At 43.1% G+C, this 18776-nt stretch overlaps 1 protein-coding gene across 5 annotated transcripts in view; it reads left to right on the top strand.

The window, feature by feature from the left end:
• Positions 1-282: 282 nt before the first annotated feature.
• LOC106587660 (casein kinase I) overlaps positions 283-18776 on the top strand; it is a 50374-nt gene continuing 31880 nt past the window's right edge. For 4 of the 5 annotated variants that reach the window (XM_045689533.1, XM_045689532.1, XM_045689531.1 and 1 more), the window contains exons 1-3: positions 283-510; positions 15842-16206; positions 18726-18766. In XM_045689533.1, the coding sequence (XP_045545489.1) occupies positions 16032-16206; positions 18726-18766 (216 nt within the window). In that variant the 5' untranslated portion in view covers positions 283-510; positions 15842-16031. Of the gene's footprint in view, positions 511-15841; positions 16207-18725; positions 18767-18776 lie in introns of those variants that run through there. The other variant, XM_045689534.1, reaches the window with a different exon arrangement.

The raw sequence follows: 18776 nt of genomic DNA, 5'->3' as shown, positions 1-18776 counted from the left end.
TTAATGTTTGAGGCAGTTTTTTTGTCCATAAAATGTTATCAGTATCCAGAAATGTAGGACAGGGAATATCATATGGAGATTATTTGATGCATCGTTTCAAACATAGTCCATCCACATAATATACATTGTATAGATGTATTGCATTGTTAAAACCATTGAGTTACATAATTTGAAGTCATATACTCAAATAATTAATCACCATTATCAAAAAAACCAAAAAAACTTGGGTACCCCCAAAAAATGTATCGAGCCCTGTGCAACCTGGAAGTGTTGACGCAAGCGGGTGTGTCGTTCATAGCTCAATGGTGCGATTGCCTGTACTTCCGGAGAACGTAAACCTTTCACGAACAGCGAGATAGCAAGAAGAATAAAAATAATGAAAGGGTTGCTAGTCTGTCTATATTGACTGATAATTATACAATATTTATATTTGATAGAATTAAATACATTTGAACACTTAGGTGAATCGCAAGAGGCGTCCGAATCAACAGCAGGAGCACCACAGCTAAAGTAAGTCGCTGGTTGTTTGCATGATGATAGCTAGCCTCGTTGCTAATGACGATAACTACTAGCTAACGTTAGCTATTTTCCATTTCCTCGTTCCACCTAATTTGTCTTAACCGAAATGTCGTTCTCCCTGAAACAAATGTGGTTCCATGTCAATGAGGCGGCTATAACTAAATATCAATGAAATAAATGGCGCTATTAGTTGGCCTGCTAGGTAGCTAACGTATCCAAGCAAGTAACGTTATTGCTTTTTCATCCAATTTGTTTTGTATAACCTAACGTTAGCTAACTAGCTGTTAGCTGGATAAATGAAAGTTATGGTTGGATAAAATTGCCCAATTTAACATTATGGGGTGCTTACTTTTGACAAAACAAACGCTAACTATCTAGCTAACTAACGTTATGGACATTCCCATCATTGGCTCAGTGTGTGAAAGCTAAGTAACTAGTTTACACATCTACTGTAGGTGGCTAGCTATTCGTTATGTCCACATTGTCAGGAAGTATCTTTTGTCTATGGAAGAAGGCTATAATAACAAACGTCGCTGCTGGCATCGTTTTTTAGCTTGTGGAAAAGCATCTCGGCAGTTAACGTTAAATTAGTATTGTCCCTGTTAGCTAGGTAACGTTATGTATTGTTATTAAATTGTGTAGGCCTAGATATAGCCATTATTTTTTGGCGAAAAAGATTAGACCTACAGTAGAATGATTCCTCATTTGATGTTAATCTGGCTATCTGAGACAAAATATATTGACATGTGTATATAATTTAAAAGACATTATTTACAGTATATATGGACACACAGTACCAGTCAAGTTTGGACACACCTACTCATTGAAGGGTTTTTCTTTATTTTTCTATTTTCTACATAGTATAATAATAGTGAAGACGTCACAACTATGAAGTAACACAGATGGAATCATGTAGTAACCAAAAAGTGTTAAACAAAACAAAATATATTTGAGCTTCTTCAAAATAGCCACCCTTTGCCTTGATGATAGCTTCAAATCAAATGTTGGTTTGTCACATGCGCCGAATACGACAGACCTTAGTGAAATGCTTACTTACAAGCCCTTAACCAACGATGCAGTTTGAAGAAAAATAATTAAGTAAAAAATTGATAACAAATAGTTAAAGAGTAGCAGTAAAATAACAGTAGTGAGGCTATATACAAGGGGTACCGGTACAGAGTCAATGTGCGGGGGCACCGATTAGTCGAGGTAATTGAGGTAATATGTACATGTAGGTAGAGCTATTAAAGTGACTATGGCCTCCTGAGTGGCGCAGTGGTCTAAGGCACTGCATCGCAGTTGCTAGCTGTGCCACTAAAGATCCTGGTTCGAGTCCAGGCTCTGTCGCAGCCTGCCGCAACTGGGAGACCCATGGGCTGGCGCACCATTGGCCCAGCGTCGTCCGGGTTAGGGGAGGGTTCGGCAACTCCTGTGGCGGGCTGGGTGCATGCAAGCTGACACGGTCACCAGGTATACGGTGTTTCCTCTGACACATTGGTGTGGCTGGCTACTTATTTTCCACAATAATTTGCAAATAAATTCATTAAAAATCCTACAATGTGATTTTCTGGAAAGAAAAATTATCATTTTGTCTGTCATAGTTGAAGTGTACCTATGATGAAAATTACAGGCCTCATATTTTTAAGAGGGAGAACTTGCACAATTGGAGGCTGACTAAATACTTTTTTGCCCCACTGTATTAAGAAGCCTTTTGGACCTAGACTTGGTGCTCCAGTACTGCTTGCCGCGCGGCAGCAGAGAGAACAGTCTATGACTAGGGTGGCTGGAGTCTTTGACACTTTTTTTTGGGCCTTCCTCTGACACCGCTTGGTATGGAGTTCCTGGATGGCAGGGAGCTTGACCCCGGTGATGTACTGGGCCGTACGCACTACCCGCTGTAGTGCCTTGCGGTCAGAGGCCGAGCAGTTGCCATACCAGGCAGTGATGCAACCGGTCAGGATGCTCTCGATGGTGCAGCTGTATACATTTTTGAGGATCTGAGGACCCATGCCAAATCTTTTCAGGCTCCCGAGGGGGAATAGGCTTTGTCATGCGCTCTTCACGACTGTCTTGGTGTGTTTAGACCGTGGTAATTTGTTGGTGATGTGGATGTGGACACCAAGGAACTTGAAGCTCTCAACCTGCTCTACTACAGCCCTGCTGATGTGAATGGTGGAATGCTTGGTCCTCCTTTTCCTGTAGTCCACAATCATCTCCTTTGTCTTGGTCACGTTGAGGGAGAGGTTGTTGTCCTGGCACCACACAGCCAGGTCTCTGACCTCCCTATAGGCTGTCTCATCGTTGTCGGTGATCAGGCCTCCCACTGTTTTGTCGTCGGCAAACTTGATGATGGTGGAGTCGTGCCTGGCCATGCAGTCATGGGTGAAGAGGGGACTGAGCACGCACCCCTGAGGGGCCCACATGTTGAGCTGTAGTCAATTAATAGCATGTTCCTTTTGTCCAGGTGGGAAAGGGCAGTGTGGAGTGCAATAGATTGCATCATCTGTGGATCTGTTGGTATTCTGTCAACCAGCTTCATGAGGTATCAAATAATTTTTTTTCAATTTATTGGTCACATACACGTGTTTAGCAGATTATTGCGGGTGTAGCAAAAATGCTTGTGCTTCTGGCTCCGACAGTGCAGTAATATCTAACAAGTAATATCTAAGTTTCACAACATATACCCAATATACACATAAATCTAAGTAAGGAATGGATTAAGAATATATATACATATGTCAGAGTGGCATTGGACTAAGATACCGTAGACTAGTATAGAGTGCAGTTTATACATATGAGATGAGTAATGCTAGATGCAGAAATTATTAAAGTATCTAGTGATCCATTTCTAAAAGTGGTCAGGGATTCCTGATCTATGGCTATAGGCAGCCGCCTTTGATGTGCTAGTGATGGCTGTTTAGCAGTCTGATAGCCTTGAGATAGAAGCTGTTTTTCAGTCTCTCAGTCCCAGCTTTGATGCACCTGTACTGACCTCGCCTTCTGGATGATAGCGGGGTGAACAGGCAGTGGCTCGGGTGGTTGATGTCCTTGATGATCTTTTTGGCCTTCCTATGGCATTGGGTGCTGTAGGTGTCCAGGAGGGCAGGACGTTTTTCCCCGGTAATGCGTTGGGCAGACCACACCACCCTCTGGATAGGTTTGCGGTTGTCGTTGGTGCAGTTGCTGTACCAGGTGGTGATACAGTCCGACAGGATGCTCTCAGTTGTGCACATCATTACTGGAATGCATTTAAATTAACAGGTGTGCCTTGTTACAAGTTCATTTGTGGAATTTCTATCCTCCTTAATGCGTTTGAGCCAATCATTTGTGTTGTGACAAGGTAGGGGTCCTATACAGAAGATAGCCCTATTTGGTAAAAGGCCGAGTCCATATTATGGCAAGAACAGCTCAAATAAGCAAAGAGAAACGACAGTACATCATTACTTTAACCTTTCTGGCACATGCGTTCCGCTAGCGACCCACCTCGACAACATACGGTGAAATTGCAGAGCGCCAAATTAAAAATACAGAAAGTCATAATAAACATTCATAAAAAATATCAGTGTTATACATCGGCTTTAAGATTAACTTCTTGTTAATCCAGCCGCTTTGTCAGATTTCAAAATGGCTTTACGGCGAAAGCATACCATGCAATTATGAGGACAGCGCCCCGCATACAAAAGCATCAGATGCATCACGAAAGTCAGAAATAGCGATAAAATAAATCGCTTACCTTTGAAGATCTTCATCTTTTTGCAATCCCAAAGTTCTGTTACACAATGAATGGTCATTTTGTTCGATAAAGTCCTTCTTTATATCCTAAAAATGTCTGTTTATTTGGCGTGTTTGATTCAGAAATACACCGGTTCCAACTCGCCCAACATGCCCACAAAGGATCTAATAAGTTACCTGTAAACTTGGTCCAAACATTTCAAACAACGTTTCTAATCCAACCTCAGGTACCCTAAAATGGAAATAATCGATAAAATTTAAGACGGAATAAACTGTTTCCAATACCGGAGAAAAACAACATGGAGCGCGCCCTCATTCACGCGCACCAAAAGACTAGAGTCCACCTGAGTGACACTTAGAAAGAATACGAGTACTTCTTCATTTTTACCCCAAAAAACATCAAACAATTTCTAAAGACTGTTTACATCTAGTGGAAGCCATAGGAACTGCAATCTGGGTCCTAATAATTTGGCTTCTCCATAGAAAAGCATTGGAAAATCCAATGACCTAAAAAAAAAAAAGATTCCTGGATGGATTGTCCTCAGGGTTTCGCCTGCCAAATCAGTTCTGTTATACTCGGACATTATTTTAACAGTTTTAGAAACTTTAGTGTTTTCTATCCAATACTACCATGCATATGCATGTCCTAGCTTCTGGGCCTGAGTAACAGGCAGTTTACTTTGGGCACCTCAGTCATCCAAATTTCTGAATACTGCCCCCTATCCCTTAGAAGTTTAAGAGATGACGGTTAGTCAATCTCAACATTTTCATGAACTTTTTTTTTTTTTGAATATTTTATTTTTGCATTTTCCAATTAAGAACATTCAAAACAAAAGTGAAAATATGTTAGACAACAAAGGACAAAGTGACGGTAACAGACGAGCGTAATAAAAAATAAAAATTATATATACGGGCATACATAATACATAAAAAACATACATGATACATAAATCATAATAAAATAAATATTAATAATAATAATGAGACATTGATTCATATGGTCACCTGCTGTAAGCTACATATTATACATTACGTGTGAAACATTATATAAGAATTATATAGAGATTCAATCAATGTGGTGTGGGGGGAGATTCTCCATATAGTCAATAAAAGGTTGCCAAATTCTGTAAAATGTCTTTAACTTATTCCTCAAGCAGTAAGTGATTTTCTCCAGTGGGATACAACTATTAACTTCCGATAGCCACATTGCCACTGGTAGGGTGGAATCCGATTTCCATTTCAATATTTCTGTTATCTTTATAGTATGACTTTGCCTAAGATTGGTGTTAGTATAGTTACCCAGTAGGCAGACCTCGGGGTCTAAAGGGAATGCAACCCCGTGGATTGAGAATATGGTATCGCATACCCCCTGCCAGAAACCCTGCAGTTTTGAACACTGCCAAGTGGAATGGAGGAATGTTCCTTCATCTGAGCCACATCTAAAACATAGGGAGGAGATATCAGGATTGAACTTGTGCAGTCTAGATGGGGTGATATAGAGCTGATGGAGGAAATTAAACTGGATCAATCTGTATCTGGAGTTCAATGTGGATGTAACACCATCCCTGCATAGGTCACTCCATAGGCCCTCATCAAGATCAATACCCAGATCTTTTTCCCATCTAAGTCGGGGTTTATCTAGCTCAGGCAGTGTTAGTACTGACATTAGAGCATCGTAAACACGGGAAATGGTCTTGAGTAGTGGTTGGTCTGCATGGCAGAATTGTTCAATAGGTGACATCTTAGGTAGGTTCCATTGTCCCTTGAGTCACCCTAATAAAGTCTCGTAGTTGTAGGTAGCTAAAGAAGTCCCTGTTAGACAAGTGGTATTTCTGTTTCAGCTGTTCAAAAGACATAAGAACTCCCTCCTCATAACAGTGTTCCAGAAGAGTGATCCCCTTATCAGACCATGGTCTAAAGTTACTATTCTGGAAAAACATAGGGATCAATCTATTGTTCCATAAAGGGGTTTTAGGGGAGAGAAATCCCCCTCGTCCGAACAGCTCATGCAGTTTACACCATGCCAGGACAGAATGTATGATTAAAGGGTTGTCTGTGATGGTTTTTATAGATTTTCTGTCCCATTTGTAAAACAATTCTGCCCCCGTGTCATCATTCATCTCAAGCTTTTCAATGTTCAACCATGAGTGAGAGGGACCATTGTCAAACCTCTGAGCTAGAAACCTAGACTGAGCAGCCCAGTAGTACATTCTAAAATTGGGGATGTTTAAGCCCCCTTGACCGTAATCCAGGGTCAGTTTGTCCAGGCTAACCCTCGGGGTTTTGCCATGCCAGATAAACCGTCTGGTCAGCTTGTCAAGAGAGGAAAAGAATGCTGCGGGCACAGGGATAGGGAGAGATTGAAACAAATATAGAAATCTGGGCAGGATATTCATTTTAATCACATTGATTCTACCCAGTAGGGTGAGAGGCAAGTCCATCCACCTACACAGGTCACCCTCCACCTTCTGCAACAAACCGGCCAGATTGAGTTTATAGAGGTTGTTCAGGTTACCATCCACCATTATGCCCAAATATGTGAAGCCCAGAGGCGACCATCGAAAAGGAAACTTGTGCTTGATGGTATGATGGTCAAAGACAGACAGCGGTAAGATTTCGCTTTTATCGAAGTTAACCTTATATCCAGAGAAAGAGCTATAACACTGTAGTAGGATCTGCAAGTGAGAGAGGGAGTGTTCTGGGTTTGTTAGAAATAAGATAAGGTTGTCCGCAAAGAGTGATAGTTTATGGGTATGGGGGCCCACCTCAAAGCCATGTATGTCAGGGCACGATCTAATAGCCTCAGCCAACGGTTCGATGGCGAGGGCAAAGAGGTGGGGGCTAATTGGGCAACCTTGTCTGTTCCCCCTATAGAGAGGGAAAGAGGAGGAAGTAATCCCATTGGTAGCAATCCTAGCTTTAGGAGATTTGTAGAGTGATTTTTATCAAATTTACAAAAACGGTACCTAAACCAAACTTTTCCAAGACGCGAAAGAGGTATGGCCATTCAACCCTATCAAAGGCCTTTTCAGCGTCGAGGGAGACTGCGACACTAGGTATTTTGTTTTTGTTAGCAAGGTGAATTATATCAAAGAACCTTCTGAGATTATTGGAGGACAGTCTATTAATTATGAAGCCAGTCTGATCTGGGTTGACCAACAGGGGAAGACATGACTCCAGTCTCTTAGATAGCATCTTGGTGACCAGATTACAATCTGTGTTAAGGAGAGAGATTGGTCTATAGGAGGCGCACTTTAGCGGGTTTTTCCCTTTCTTGTGGATTACAGTAATCACTGCTTGAGAGAAAGACTCTGGAAAGCAGTTGTCTTCCCCGGCTTTTTTAAGTACCTCCATGAGGTAGGGGACCAACAGCTCCCTAAATTCTTTATAGAACTCTGGAGGGAAGCCATCCTCCCCAGGAGATTTATTAGAAGGTAAGGATTTGATGGCTTCCACCAATTCAGAAACAGAGAAGTTTTCACTCAGGCGCTCTCTGTCTTCCTCTGACAGGCATGGGAGGTTGAGAGGGGAGAGAAAGGAGTCGATCTCTGATAGATCATCGCTTGATTGGGAAGTGTAGAGGTCTTCATAGTATTTCTTAAAGGTATTATTAATTTCGGTAGGGTCGAAAGATATCTCGTTAGTAAGGGTTTCTATAGCATTAATTGTCCTCTTACTTTCCTCTGCTTTCAGTTGCCATGCCAGTACTTTGTGAGCTTTCTCTCCAAGCTCGTAATAACGCTGTTTTGATTTAGTGATGGCCCTCTCAGCTTGATATGTGTTCAGAATATTATATTTCAGTTTTTTATTTACCAAAAGCCTATATAGATCTTTAGTCGGGCCTCTTTGGTAGGTTTTCTCCAGCTCAGAGATTTCAGATTCAAGGACATTCAGTTCCGCACCGTATTTTCTCTTCAACCCTTTAGTATAGGAAATGATCTGTCCCCTCAGATAGGCTTTCAATGTGTCCCAAAGAATGAAACTGTCAGGAGCGGAGGGTTTGTTTGTCAAAGTAAAAATATTGATCTGCTCTTTGATAAATGCACAAAATTCTGGTTGCTTTAGGAGTGTAGGATTTAGTCTCCATCTATATGCTCCATTTACCTTGTTAGGAATGGAGATTGATAATACCAGAGGAGAATGGTCGCTAAGCAATCTGGGGAGATACTCGATATCTAACACTCTATGAAACAGTTGGGTCGATAGTAAAAAGTTATCTATGCGTGTGTGTGTCTTGTGTGGGTGTGAATAAAAAGAGTAGTCCCTATCCTGTGGGTGCATCTGTGGGTGCATCCAGATGTCTAGTAAATTAAGATCTTTCATGAATGACATGGTGAGCTTGGCGGCTTTGGTAAGAAGGGAGGGTTTATCAGAGGACCTATCAAGAACTGTATCTAAACAAAAATGTAGATCTCCTCCAACCAGTAGCCATTCTGGTGGTGCTTGAGCGACCTGAAGGAAGGCATTCTGTATAAACATATGGTCATCAAAGTTAGGAGCATAAATATTCAACAGGGTCCAAGACTCTGAAAACATATGCCCCTGCACCAAAACAAACCTGCCCGAGGGATCAGAGATGGTGTTGTTGACGCAGAAGGGGATGTGTCTACTTATCAAAATTGCAGTTCCTCTTGCTTTGGAGTTAAAAGAGGACGCAAAAACTTGACCTACCCATTCCCTCTTCAATTTCTTGTGTTCGCTGGCTGTAAGATGTGTTTCTTGTAGAAACACAATATCGGCCTTTAATTTCTTAAGGTATGTATAGACTCTTTTCCTTTTAATCGGGCTGTTAAGGCCTTTTACGTTGAATGTGACATTTTAGTGGATTAAGCATAGGTTGGGTTTGAAATATGTAACCGAATGGAAATCTCTCATATGTAAATAGTCAGGAAATGTTTCAACTTAGGTCACTTCTGTGTTCAAACCAATGTGCCTCTTTAGGAAGGAAACAACAATAAACATGGGAAAAAAGGGGGAAAAAAAACCACCCACCCCGATCGTCAGACTAAAACAACAATCCCAACAATCAAACATGAATCCACTTGTAGAGATACGTTGCTGCTCGCTTTCCACCTTACTCTTACTAGCTAAACCTTGGCGTAAACTAAAACCTGCGAGCTCTCTAAATTGAAAACAAACGTTGTGAATAGGCATTTATGGCTGAATAATTACTGCCCACGGTAAGGGCTGCTTGAGTCTCTTTTCGGGAGAGGAGAAACATAAATGGGGGGGAAGCGGTGGGCCTAAACCCACTTATTGCTTCGTCCAGTGGATATTGACTAAACCAAAATATAGTCTCCTGTAAATGTAATAGAACTCACCCCGGGGAAAAACGGTTAGTTGAAAATGTACAAATCAATTATAGCGACCGGATAGCGGGGTAGACGGATCCGATATCAGCAGATCAGATAAGAGAAAACAAACAGATTGGATCTTATCCCCCAGAGAGACCGTTTTTCAGTCGCGGTTCGGTTCTTTGAGAAAAGTGAATACTTCTCCCGGTGTGTTGAAGATATGGCATCGGCCTTTGTACTGAACTTTCATCCGCGCAGGGTGGATGAGGTAGCCGGTGATGTTCTTCTCCTTCAGTGCTTTGGCGGCAGGTCTGAACTGCTTGCGACGTCTGGCGAGATCGGCACTCATATCCGGGAAAAGGCTGACCCTCTTGCCATCGAAGGTGATATCCCCTTTGGCTCTTGCGAGTTGCAGTATCTTCTCTCTGTCTTGGAAACGGAGGAACCTGACCAGAACGGCACGTGGGGGCTCCTCTGGCCGGGGTTTCGGCGCTGATGTTCTGTGGGCGCGTTCGATTTCCAGCGGCTTGGTGAAGTTGATTATGCCTAGGACATCCGGGATCCATTGAGTGAAGAAGCGGACCGGGTCACGGCCCTCGCTGTCCTCTTTCAATCCCACCACACGGATATTACTGCGTCTGCTCTGGTTCTCCATCTGGTCTACTTTGTTTTTGAGGTAGGCATTATCCTTCTGCAGTTCTATCAGAACCTGGTCATGTCGAGCGACAGTGTCCTCAACTGTGCTAATGCGCATCTCGGCCTCAGTCGTTCTCAGAAGGAGATCATTCATGGAGGATTTCAGGTCGTCGATGGAAGAATGGAGTTCAGCCGATTTCTTGTCAATTTTCATAGAAAGACCTTTGTTACCATCCTGAATTTCCCGGAGGAGAGTAGCCAGCATGTCTCGCGAGGCTGCCGAGAGCAATAGTCTGGAACCGTCGTCTGAGATATGAGGGCTAATGCTAAACTTGCTAGCTGTGGCGTTATCGTTGTCTTGGGATTCAACGACGTTTTGGTCGTCCTTCTTGCCTCTCGGTCGGTGGTCCATGGCTCTTTGGGAAGGTAAGTATTTGACAATTTATCAGCCGATGTTAGAATATTGTTTCAACGTTGTTATTTAAGTAATAATAGGATAAATTTCAAGAGCTCGGTTTGTCAACGTCTGTTCAGCTCCGCGGCATCACGTGTCTCCATTTTCATGAACTTTTAACGTTTCTTCAAGTGCAGTCACAAAAACCATCAAGTGTTATGATGAAACTGGCTCTGAGGACCGCCACATGAAAGGAAGACCCAGAGTTACCTCTGCTGCAGAGGATACGTTCATTAGAGTTAACTACACCTCAGAAATTGCAGCCCAAATAAATGCTTCACAGAGTTCAAGTAACAGACACATCTCAACATCAACTGTTCAGAGGAGACTGCGTGAATCAGGCCTTCATGGTCGAATTGCTGCAAAGAAACCACTACTAAAGGACACATAAGAAGGAGAAACTTGCTTGGGCCAAGAATCACGAGCAATGGGCATTAGACCGAGTCCAAATGTGAATTTTTTTTGGGTCCAACCGCAATGTATTTGTGAGACGCAGAGTAGGTGAAAGGATGATCTCTGCATGTGTGGTTCCCACCGTGAAGCATGGAGGAGAAGGTGTGATGTGGTGCCAGGGTCTCAGGTTAACCACAAGGCCTATAGGAGGCACCAGGCCCAGCCAGGGTCTCAGGTTAACCACAAGGCCTATAGGAGGCACCAGGCCCAGCCAGGGTCTCAGGTTAACCACAAGGTCTATAGGAGGCACCAGGCCCAGCCAGGGTCTCAGGTTAACCACAAGGCCTACAGGAGGCACCAGGCCCAGCCAGGGTCTCAGGTTAGCCACAAGGCCTATAGGAGGCACCAGGCCCAGCCAGGGTCTCAGGTTAGCCACAAGGCCTATAGGAGGCACCAGGCCCAGCCAGGGTCTCAGGTTAACCACAAGGCCTATAGGAGGCACCAGGCCCAGCCAGGGTCTCAGGTTAACCACAAGGCCTATAGGAGGCACCAGGCCCAGCAAGGTGCCAGGGTCTCAGGTTAACCACAAGGTCTATAGGAGGCACCAGGCCCAGCAAGGTGCCAGGGTCTCAGGTTAACCACAAGGCCTATAGGAGGCACCAGGCCCAGCCAGGTGCCAGGGTCTCAGGTTAACCACAAGGCCTATAGGAGGCACCAGGCCCAGCCAGGGTCTCAGTTTAACCACAAGGTCTATAGGAGGCACCAGGCCCAGCCAGGGTCTCAGGTTAACCACAAGGCCTATAGGAGGCACCAGGCCCAGCCAGGGTCTCAGGTTAACCACAAGGTCTATAGGAGGCACCAGGCCCAGCAAGGTGCCAGGGTCTCAGGTTAACCACAAGGCCTATAGGGGGCACCAGGCCCAGCAAGGTGCCAGGGTCTCAGGTTAACCACAAGGCCTATAGGAGGCACCAGGCCCAGCAAGGTGCCAGGGTCTCAGGTTAACCACAAGGCCTAGAGGAGGCACCAGGCCCAGCAAGGTGCCAGGGTTGTTCTCAACCCACTTCCTTTTACCCTTTTATTTATGACAGAACTCCCCTCCACCAAATGTGTACGATTACTGGAAATGATTGTTAATTGTCTCAAACTGGAAAAAAAGACCACAGTATGAATTGTGGGTTTAAGGATGCAACATTCTTTCTGTTCCATCCAGTGTTGTCACGATACCAGTACTACGAAACCAGATTTTCCTTGGTACAAAATAGACTAAACTCGATGGTCCTTTAAAATCCTACTTTATGTAAAATATTGTGTTTTGTAGTTTGCAAAATAAACAAAAGTGACTGAGTGACAACATAAGACTGTTTTATTTTTTTATTTTATTTTTCAAACATTAGGACTGTTAACCTCAAGAAATTAAGTCTGCTTCATGTTTTGTTGCCTTTGCTTCCTTACTTCCTAGTATCGCGATACTGGTATCGTGACAACTCAAACAACTCTTGCCGTGTCCCGGCAAGTTTTCTTTGAAGGCCTGCTTGGAAAAGTTGAGTTGGCCTGTGTTGTTGTATGGAGAACTTTGAAAGGAAGTCAAAAGGGCTGAGAAACTGTGCATGAGAGCAGACAGTGGGAGAACCAGCTGCTATCTGGCACTGCCACAGTGGGAATCCCTCCGTATTGCCTGAACACCCCCCCCACCCGAGCTGATCTTTCCACCAAAGGTTAATGACTCCTTTTTAGAGCAGGGGTGTCAAACTCATTCCATGGAGGACTGTGTCTACTAGTTTTGTTATTTCCTTTTTCATTTGGCCAAATAAGACCTAGATGACAAGGTGAGGAGTTTTTAACCAATCAGGGACCCTAGTTTATCTATAAAGTATAAGGGAGGAGTGAACCCACAGATACTCGGCCCTGCATATGAGTTTGACACCAGTGTAATTGTAGCTAACCCTGTCCCCACAGTCGCCGCAGTGTTATTGTAGCTAACCCTGTCCCCACACAGTCGCCGCAGTGTTATTGTAGCTAACCCTGTCCCCACACAGTCGCCGCAGTGTTATTGTAGCTAACCCTGTCCCCACACAGTCGCCGCAGTGTTATTGTAGCTAACCCTGTCCCCACACAGTCGCCGCAGTGTTATTGTAGCTAACCCTGTCCACACAGTCGCCGCAGTGTTATTGTAGCCGTTTGTCACCAGTCTTGATCATTATAGTGCAGCCTGTTGTCTGAGCTACCTCAACTGTATCGCCTACCAGAGAGATAATGCGGCCTGTTGTCTGAGCTACCTCAACTGTATCACCTACAAGAGAGTAGAGTAGTACTTTATTGATCCCTTACTTGGATTTTTTTTTTATCACCACAGACAAGTATCAATACCACAGCCTACACATGATGATTAACCGATATTAAGACAACTGCACCTCAGGACCATTAAAAGAGTCCTTTTTTTTTAGCTAATAAATGCTTTTAGTCTGTCCTTTTCTGGGGAAACAAGCAATAACATTCGTTTCATGGACGTAATCATAAATCATCACATTCAAAGCCTGATGGCTATGAGTAAGAATATACTATATACTCCTATTACAGGATTTCCCACTGCCTGGTGTCTGAAAAACACTTCTGATGGTGTCATGCACACACACGATGCCAAAAAAACTACTTAGCAGGAAAGCCATCAATGTTATGTTTTTTTGGCATCGTGTGCATGACACCAACAGAAGTGTATTTCAGATACCGGGATGTGGGAAATCCTGTGTTGAAGTTAATGGTTGTAATGCACAGATGGCTTAACATATGGCTAAGGTCATATAGACTTACTTTAAGGTAACCTACACTGTTAACTTTTATTAGATGACAGTATTAATGCAAGTTAATGTTATACCCACCACTAGGTTAGCAGCATTTAGTAAATATCGACCCCCTAAAAACACACATGAAGGCCAATTTCCAATTTGATTATTGGACTGGAAAAAAGTAGCACACTCATTCATCTAAGGCAATAACACGAGTCATTTAGGTCTAATACCACCATGTATGCACAAGATCCAGCATGACGGTTGTGCAGCCAGATAGATGGCAATGATTGCCCTGGCTGGGACTGGATAAGTTGTCACCTCACCAACACCACTGCTGTCTTTGCTGTGCTGTGCTCTCCCTGTTTTGTAGTCATGTACTGTTTGGGGGTTTATGTAATGGGTAGGCTGTGGAGCTGCCCTTGGGAGAGACTGACTGTCTTTGATGCTGAGATGGAATCTGAGAAACGGAACATGAGTCACCGGGGCGCACACCCACTTCTCCAGCTTCACCCATGCCGCCATGTCTCAGCAAATCATCTATGCTTTTCAGGATTCATTGTGTTGGCATAAAACATACATTGAGCAGTTATGGATGTGCCAACATAATTTAGTTGATGTGCCAACATAATTTGGTTGAGGACAGCACTGGTGGCTCTTGGGAAAGGGAGCTAGCTTTGTAGGTCCATTGAATGTAGGCCTAGGCTACATCTGTTTTCACTACTTTTGTCTCCTGACCGATCATTTTATAAATTTGTTACACGCCACTGGTGTGCTATTGTAATTAATGAGCAAGAAATCATTACTGACAATCAGGCTGTCTCAAGAAAGTGTGATTGGGTTTACAATGATTAGGCCTGCTAACACAGACTCTCATGGGCAAGACATTGTGTTGATGAAGTCCAGGCTGTGTGTAAAGTTGTTATTCTGTTTCCCTGCTGTGAGACAACTTTATGTAATGGTTTACATAATAATCTCACTACCCACATCCTTGAATACAGCCAGTGGGTGTAATCTAAGATGATTAAAATCACGACTTTCACTTTGTCTCCAGGGTCAAACCTCTTGACTACATTTCATGTTGGTTAGTATCTCTCTAGCAAGTCTTCGGTGGTAGAGCGAGACGTACAACAGTGTACTATTGTGTTCACCTTTCTAATAGTAGACAATGATAAGAAATTGACTGTAGTTCATGTGCTCGACTTTGTACTACCCAACATATTATTTGTCTCCTTAAGGCTAGAATCCTTAGTTAAAACAATAACAAAGTATTACCTTGCCTCTGTTTTGGTAAAAAGCTTAGGGATGGGCCTAGAGAAATGTAAACACTCAAATTCATAGGCAGAGCTATGTACACAAGACCTGACCATCCATGATATCAAAATGATATTTACATTTTGAGGCTATAAGGTGTTTGTTTACAGTAAAATAAGAAGTTTATTTTGTGCTCTGAATGGGTATGACAGTTGATCTAAACACTGCATTTTACGTTTATAGTCATCAAATCAATGGGTAAAAATCATTCAGTTAAAAACATTGCTGTAGCAACTAAGGATTCCTAGCTTTAATAAGAATGGTAGCTAACAGTCCAGCATGCTCTGATTAAGTATGTCCCGTTCAGCCAGACAAATGATCTCACTAGCTATATTTTCATTTTAATTACGTTTTTTAAATTTAACTGGGCAAGTCAGTTAAGAACAAATTCTTATTTACAATGACTGCCTACCCCGGCTTAACCCAACGACGCAGGGCCAATTGTGCGCCGCCCCAGTCACGGCCGGTTGTGATACAGCCTGGAATCGAACCAGGGTCTGTAGTGACGCCTCTAGCACTGAGATGCAGTGCCATAGACCACTGCGCCACTCGGGAGCCCATATTGGCCAGGTTGGCTAGATTAGTTAATGGCCTGCTGGTGAAACCAAAGTGCTGAGTCATAGATCACCTCTTTAAACCACCATTGTCCTCATTCACTCAATAACATTGTAGTGAGAGACTTCTCCTAACGTGTTTACTTCCTGCTTGCTCCCCAGGTCTCCTATCTCTTCCCTGGTCCGACCCCGATGTCGAGCACATCGGCCAGCCACCAAAGTGAGTGGTAGAGGGGGGCGAAGGGGCAGCCAGCGGCCCTGTGCCAGTGACGGGGCTGTGGTGGGCACGGCCCGAGGCCTCTAACTGGATCCCTCGAAGCAGCAGCAGCCGCCCGGCGGTGCCCGCAGTGCCATGGACCATCCAAAAGAGGGTGAGCGGCCGGCGAGGAGCAGCAAGGTGGCACAGGGGCGCAGCGGGCACTCCAGACCCTCCAGCTCCTCAGCCTCCTCCGGGGTTCTCATGGTGGGACCCAACTTCCGCGTTGGCAAGAAGATCGGCTGCGGCAACTTCGGCGAACTGAAGCTGGGTAAGAGGAGTTAATGTAATCTTTATAATGGTAGGACTGTATTTCATATTGAACCACCCAAGGACACTCGGTTTACATGGGGTAACATGAACTGCTCTTTGATGTGTTGGCCACTAGTGTTGTCATGATACCAACGTTTTACTTACAATACCAGACCAAGTATCACCATACTGAGTAGTATATTACCGAGGTACCGGTATACCGTGCATCACTATTGGCCACACAAGCCTCCCAGACCCAGCATCGCTTATGTTGTCCATAGTGCTTTTATTTTGGGCTCAAGGGGATAGGCATATATTGATAGTGATTTATTCATGCCTGCTTCATAGTAATCACATAAATAATGTACAGGATTTCAGTGGCTTGGCCTATCATGGCCAGGAACATAAAAGCCATATTTCAGATGCTAAATTCATGACATTCTGAAAATCCAATGACACGGAGGACTGAGAAGGTTTATCAGCTTCAACGTGTGCTGTTATAACTGGTTATATTATAACCTCCCACAGCAACACAAGACCGACACAACAACTGTCTGAGACCCATCAGCACTAACATTGTGTCTGTGAACTGAATACCATTGTAGTAGTACATGTGGCACTCTGCTATGCTGCTGTACCAATAATCAATGCATTTCTCTTAATTGAGTAGATTAGCTAGTACACGTGATGGCCATAGGCGGGGCCTGCTTGCTGAATGGAGCATACTGGGGTCACACCAATGATGTTTATAAAACCTGGTATTGGCCATTGAGAGGCTTTGAAACCACCGGTCGGCCATATTGGCGCTGCCCATTTAAGAGCGGTCCTCCATAGGAATGACTGGAATTCTACATTATTTCAATTTCAAAAAATGACATTACATTTATTTAACTATTTTGTTTTCGTCCATAACATTAGTTATCTAAAAAAATATATACTAAGGAAAATGTTATATTTTATTTTTAGCTCACATAATATAATTTGAAAGTTTGCATAAGGTTTCTGAAATATAATGTGGTTAAAACGAATATAGACATTAATAAATTAATTTCTATAGCTTTCTAAATATTTTTGACAATTGTGGGGGAGAGCCAAAATGTCAGCGTGGTGGCTTCAACACAGCGCCCACGCATTAGTAATCTAGTGTGTGTATATATACAGTTTAAGTCGGAAGTTTACATTACACTTAGGTTGGAGTCATTAAAATTCGTTCTTCAACCACTCCACAAAGGTCTTGTTAACAAACTATAGTTTTGGCAAGTCGGTTAAGACATCTACTTTGTGCATGACACAAGTAATTTTTCCAACAATTGTTTACAGACAGATTATTTCACTGTATCACAATTCCAGTGGGTCAGAAGTTTACATACACAAAGTTGACTGTGCCTTTAAACATCTTGGAAAATTCCAGAAAATTGTCATGGCTTTGGAAGCTTCTGATAGGCTAATTGACATTATTTGAGTCAATTGGGGGTGTACCTGTTGATGTATTTCAAGGCCTACCTTCAAACTCAGTGCCTCTTTGCTTGACATCATGGGAAAATCAAAAGAAATCCGCCAAGACCTCAGAAAAATTATTGTTGACCTCCCCAAGTCTGGTTCATCCTTGGGAGCAATTTCCAAACGCCTGAAGGTACCACATTCGTCTGTACAAACAATAGTACGCAAGTATAAACACCATGGGACCACGCAGCCGTCATACCGATCAGGAAGGAGACTCGTTCTGTCTCCTAGAGATGAATATACTTTGGTGTGAAAAGTGCAAATCAATCCCAGAACAACAGCAAAGGAACTTGTGATGATGCTGTAGGAAACAGGTACAAAAGTATCTATATCCACAGTAAAACGAGTCATATATCGACATAACCTGATAGGCCGCTCAGCAAGGAAGAAGCCACTGCTCCAAAACCGCCATTAAAAAATCCAGACTACGGTTTGCAACTACACATGGGGACAAAGATCATACTTTTTGGAGAAATGTCCTCTGGTCTGATGAAACAAAAATAGAACTGTTTGGCAATAATGACCATCGTTATGTTAGCCGGAAAAGGGGAGAGACTTGCAAGCCGAAGAACACCATCCCAACCGTGATTCTCTCTACTATTATTCTGACATTTCACATTCTTAAAATAAAGTGGTGATCCTAACTGACCTAAAACAGGTAATTTTTACTAGGATTAAATGTCAGGAATTGTGAAAAAACGAGTTTAAATGTATTTGGCTAAAGTGTATGTAAACTTCTGACTTCAACTGTAAATAATTGGGTCACACAAACCTCTGTCTAGAGAGAGATTGATGCATACACACTCCTTTCTTGAGGCTGGACTGAAGTGTCCCTGAGCAACACAGAGCTCACTATTTTTCTATAGCTTTTTTTTGTCCTGCTCTGAAACTGCTTTTGGAGATGGTCATTTGCTGTCTACTAGGCTAAACACCAAAACACTGTATTTAGGCAAGCCCTTCAGTAGGTTGAGTAATAACCAAAGTGCTCTTATCTGAATGCCACCTCTCTCTCTCTCTCTCTCTGCTTTGTTTCAGGTAAAAATCTCTATACCAACGAGTATGTAGCTATTAAACTGGTAAGTACTC

The sequence above is a fragment of the Salmo salar genome, chromosome ssa11, assembly GCF_905237065.1.
Source record: "Salmo salar chromosome ssa11, Ssal_v3.1, whole genome shotgun sequence".
NCBI lineage: Eukaryota > Metazoa > Chordata > Actinopteri > Salmoniformes > Salmonidae > Salmo > Salmo salar.
Note: the sequence above shows the minus strand (reverse complement) of the source record. Positions and strands in the feature narration are given on the sequence as shown.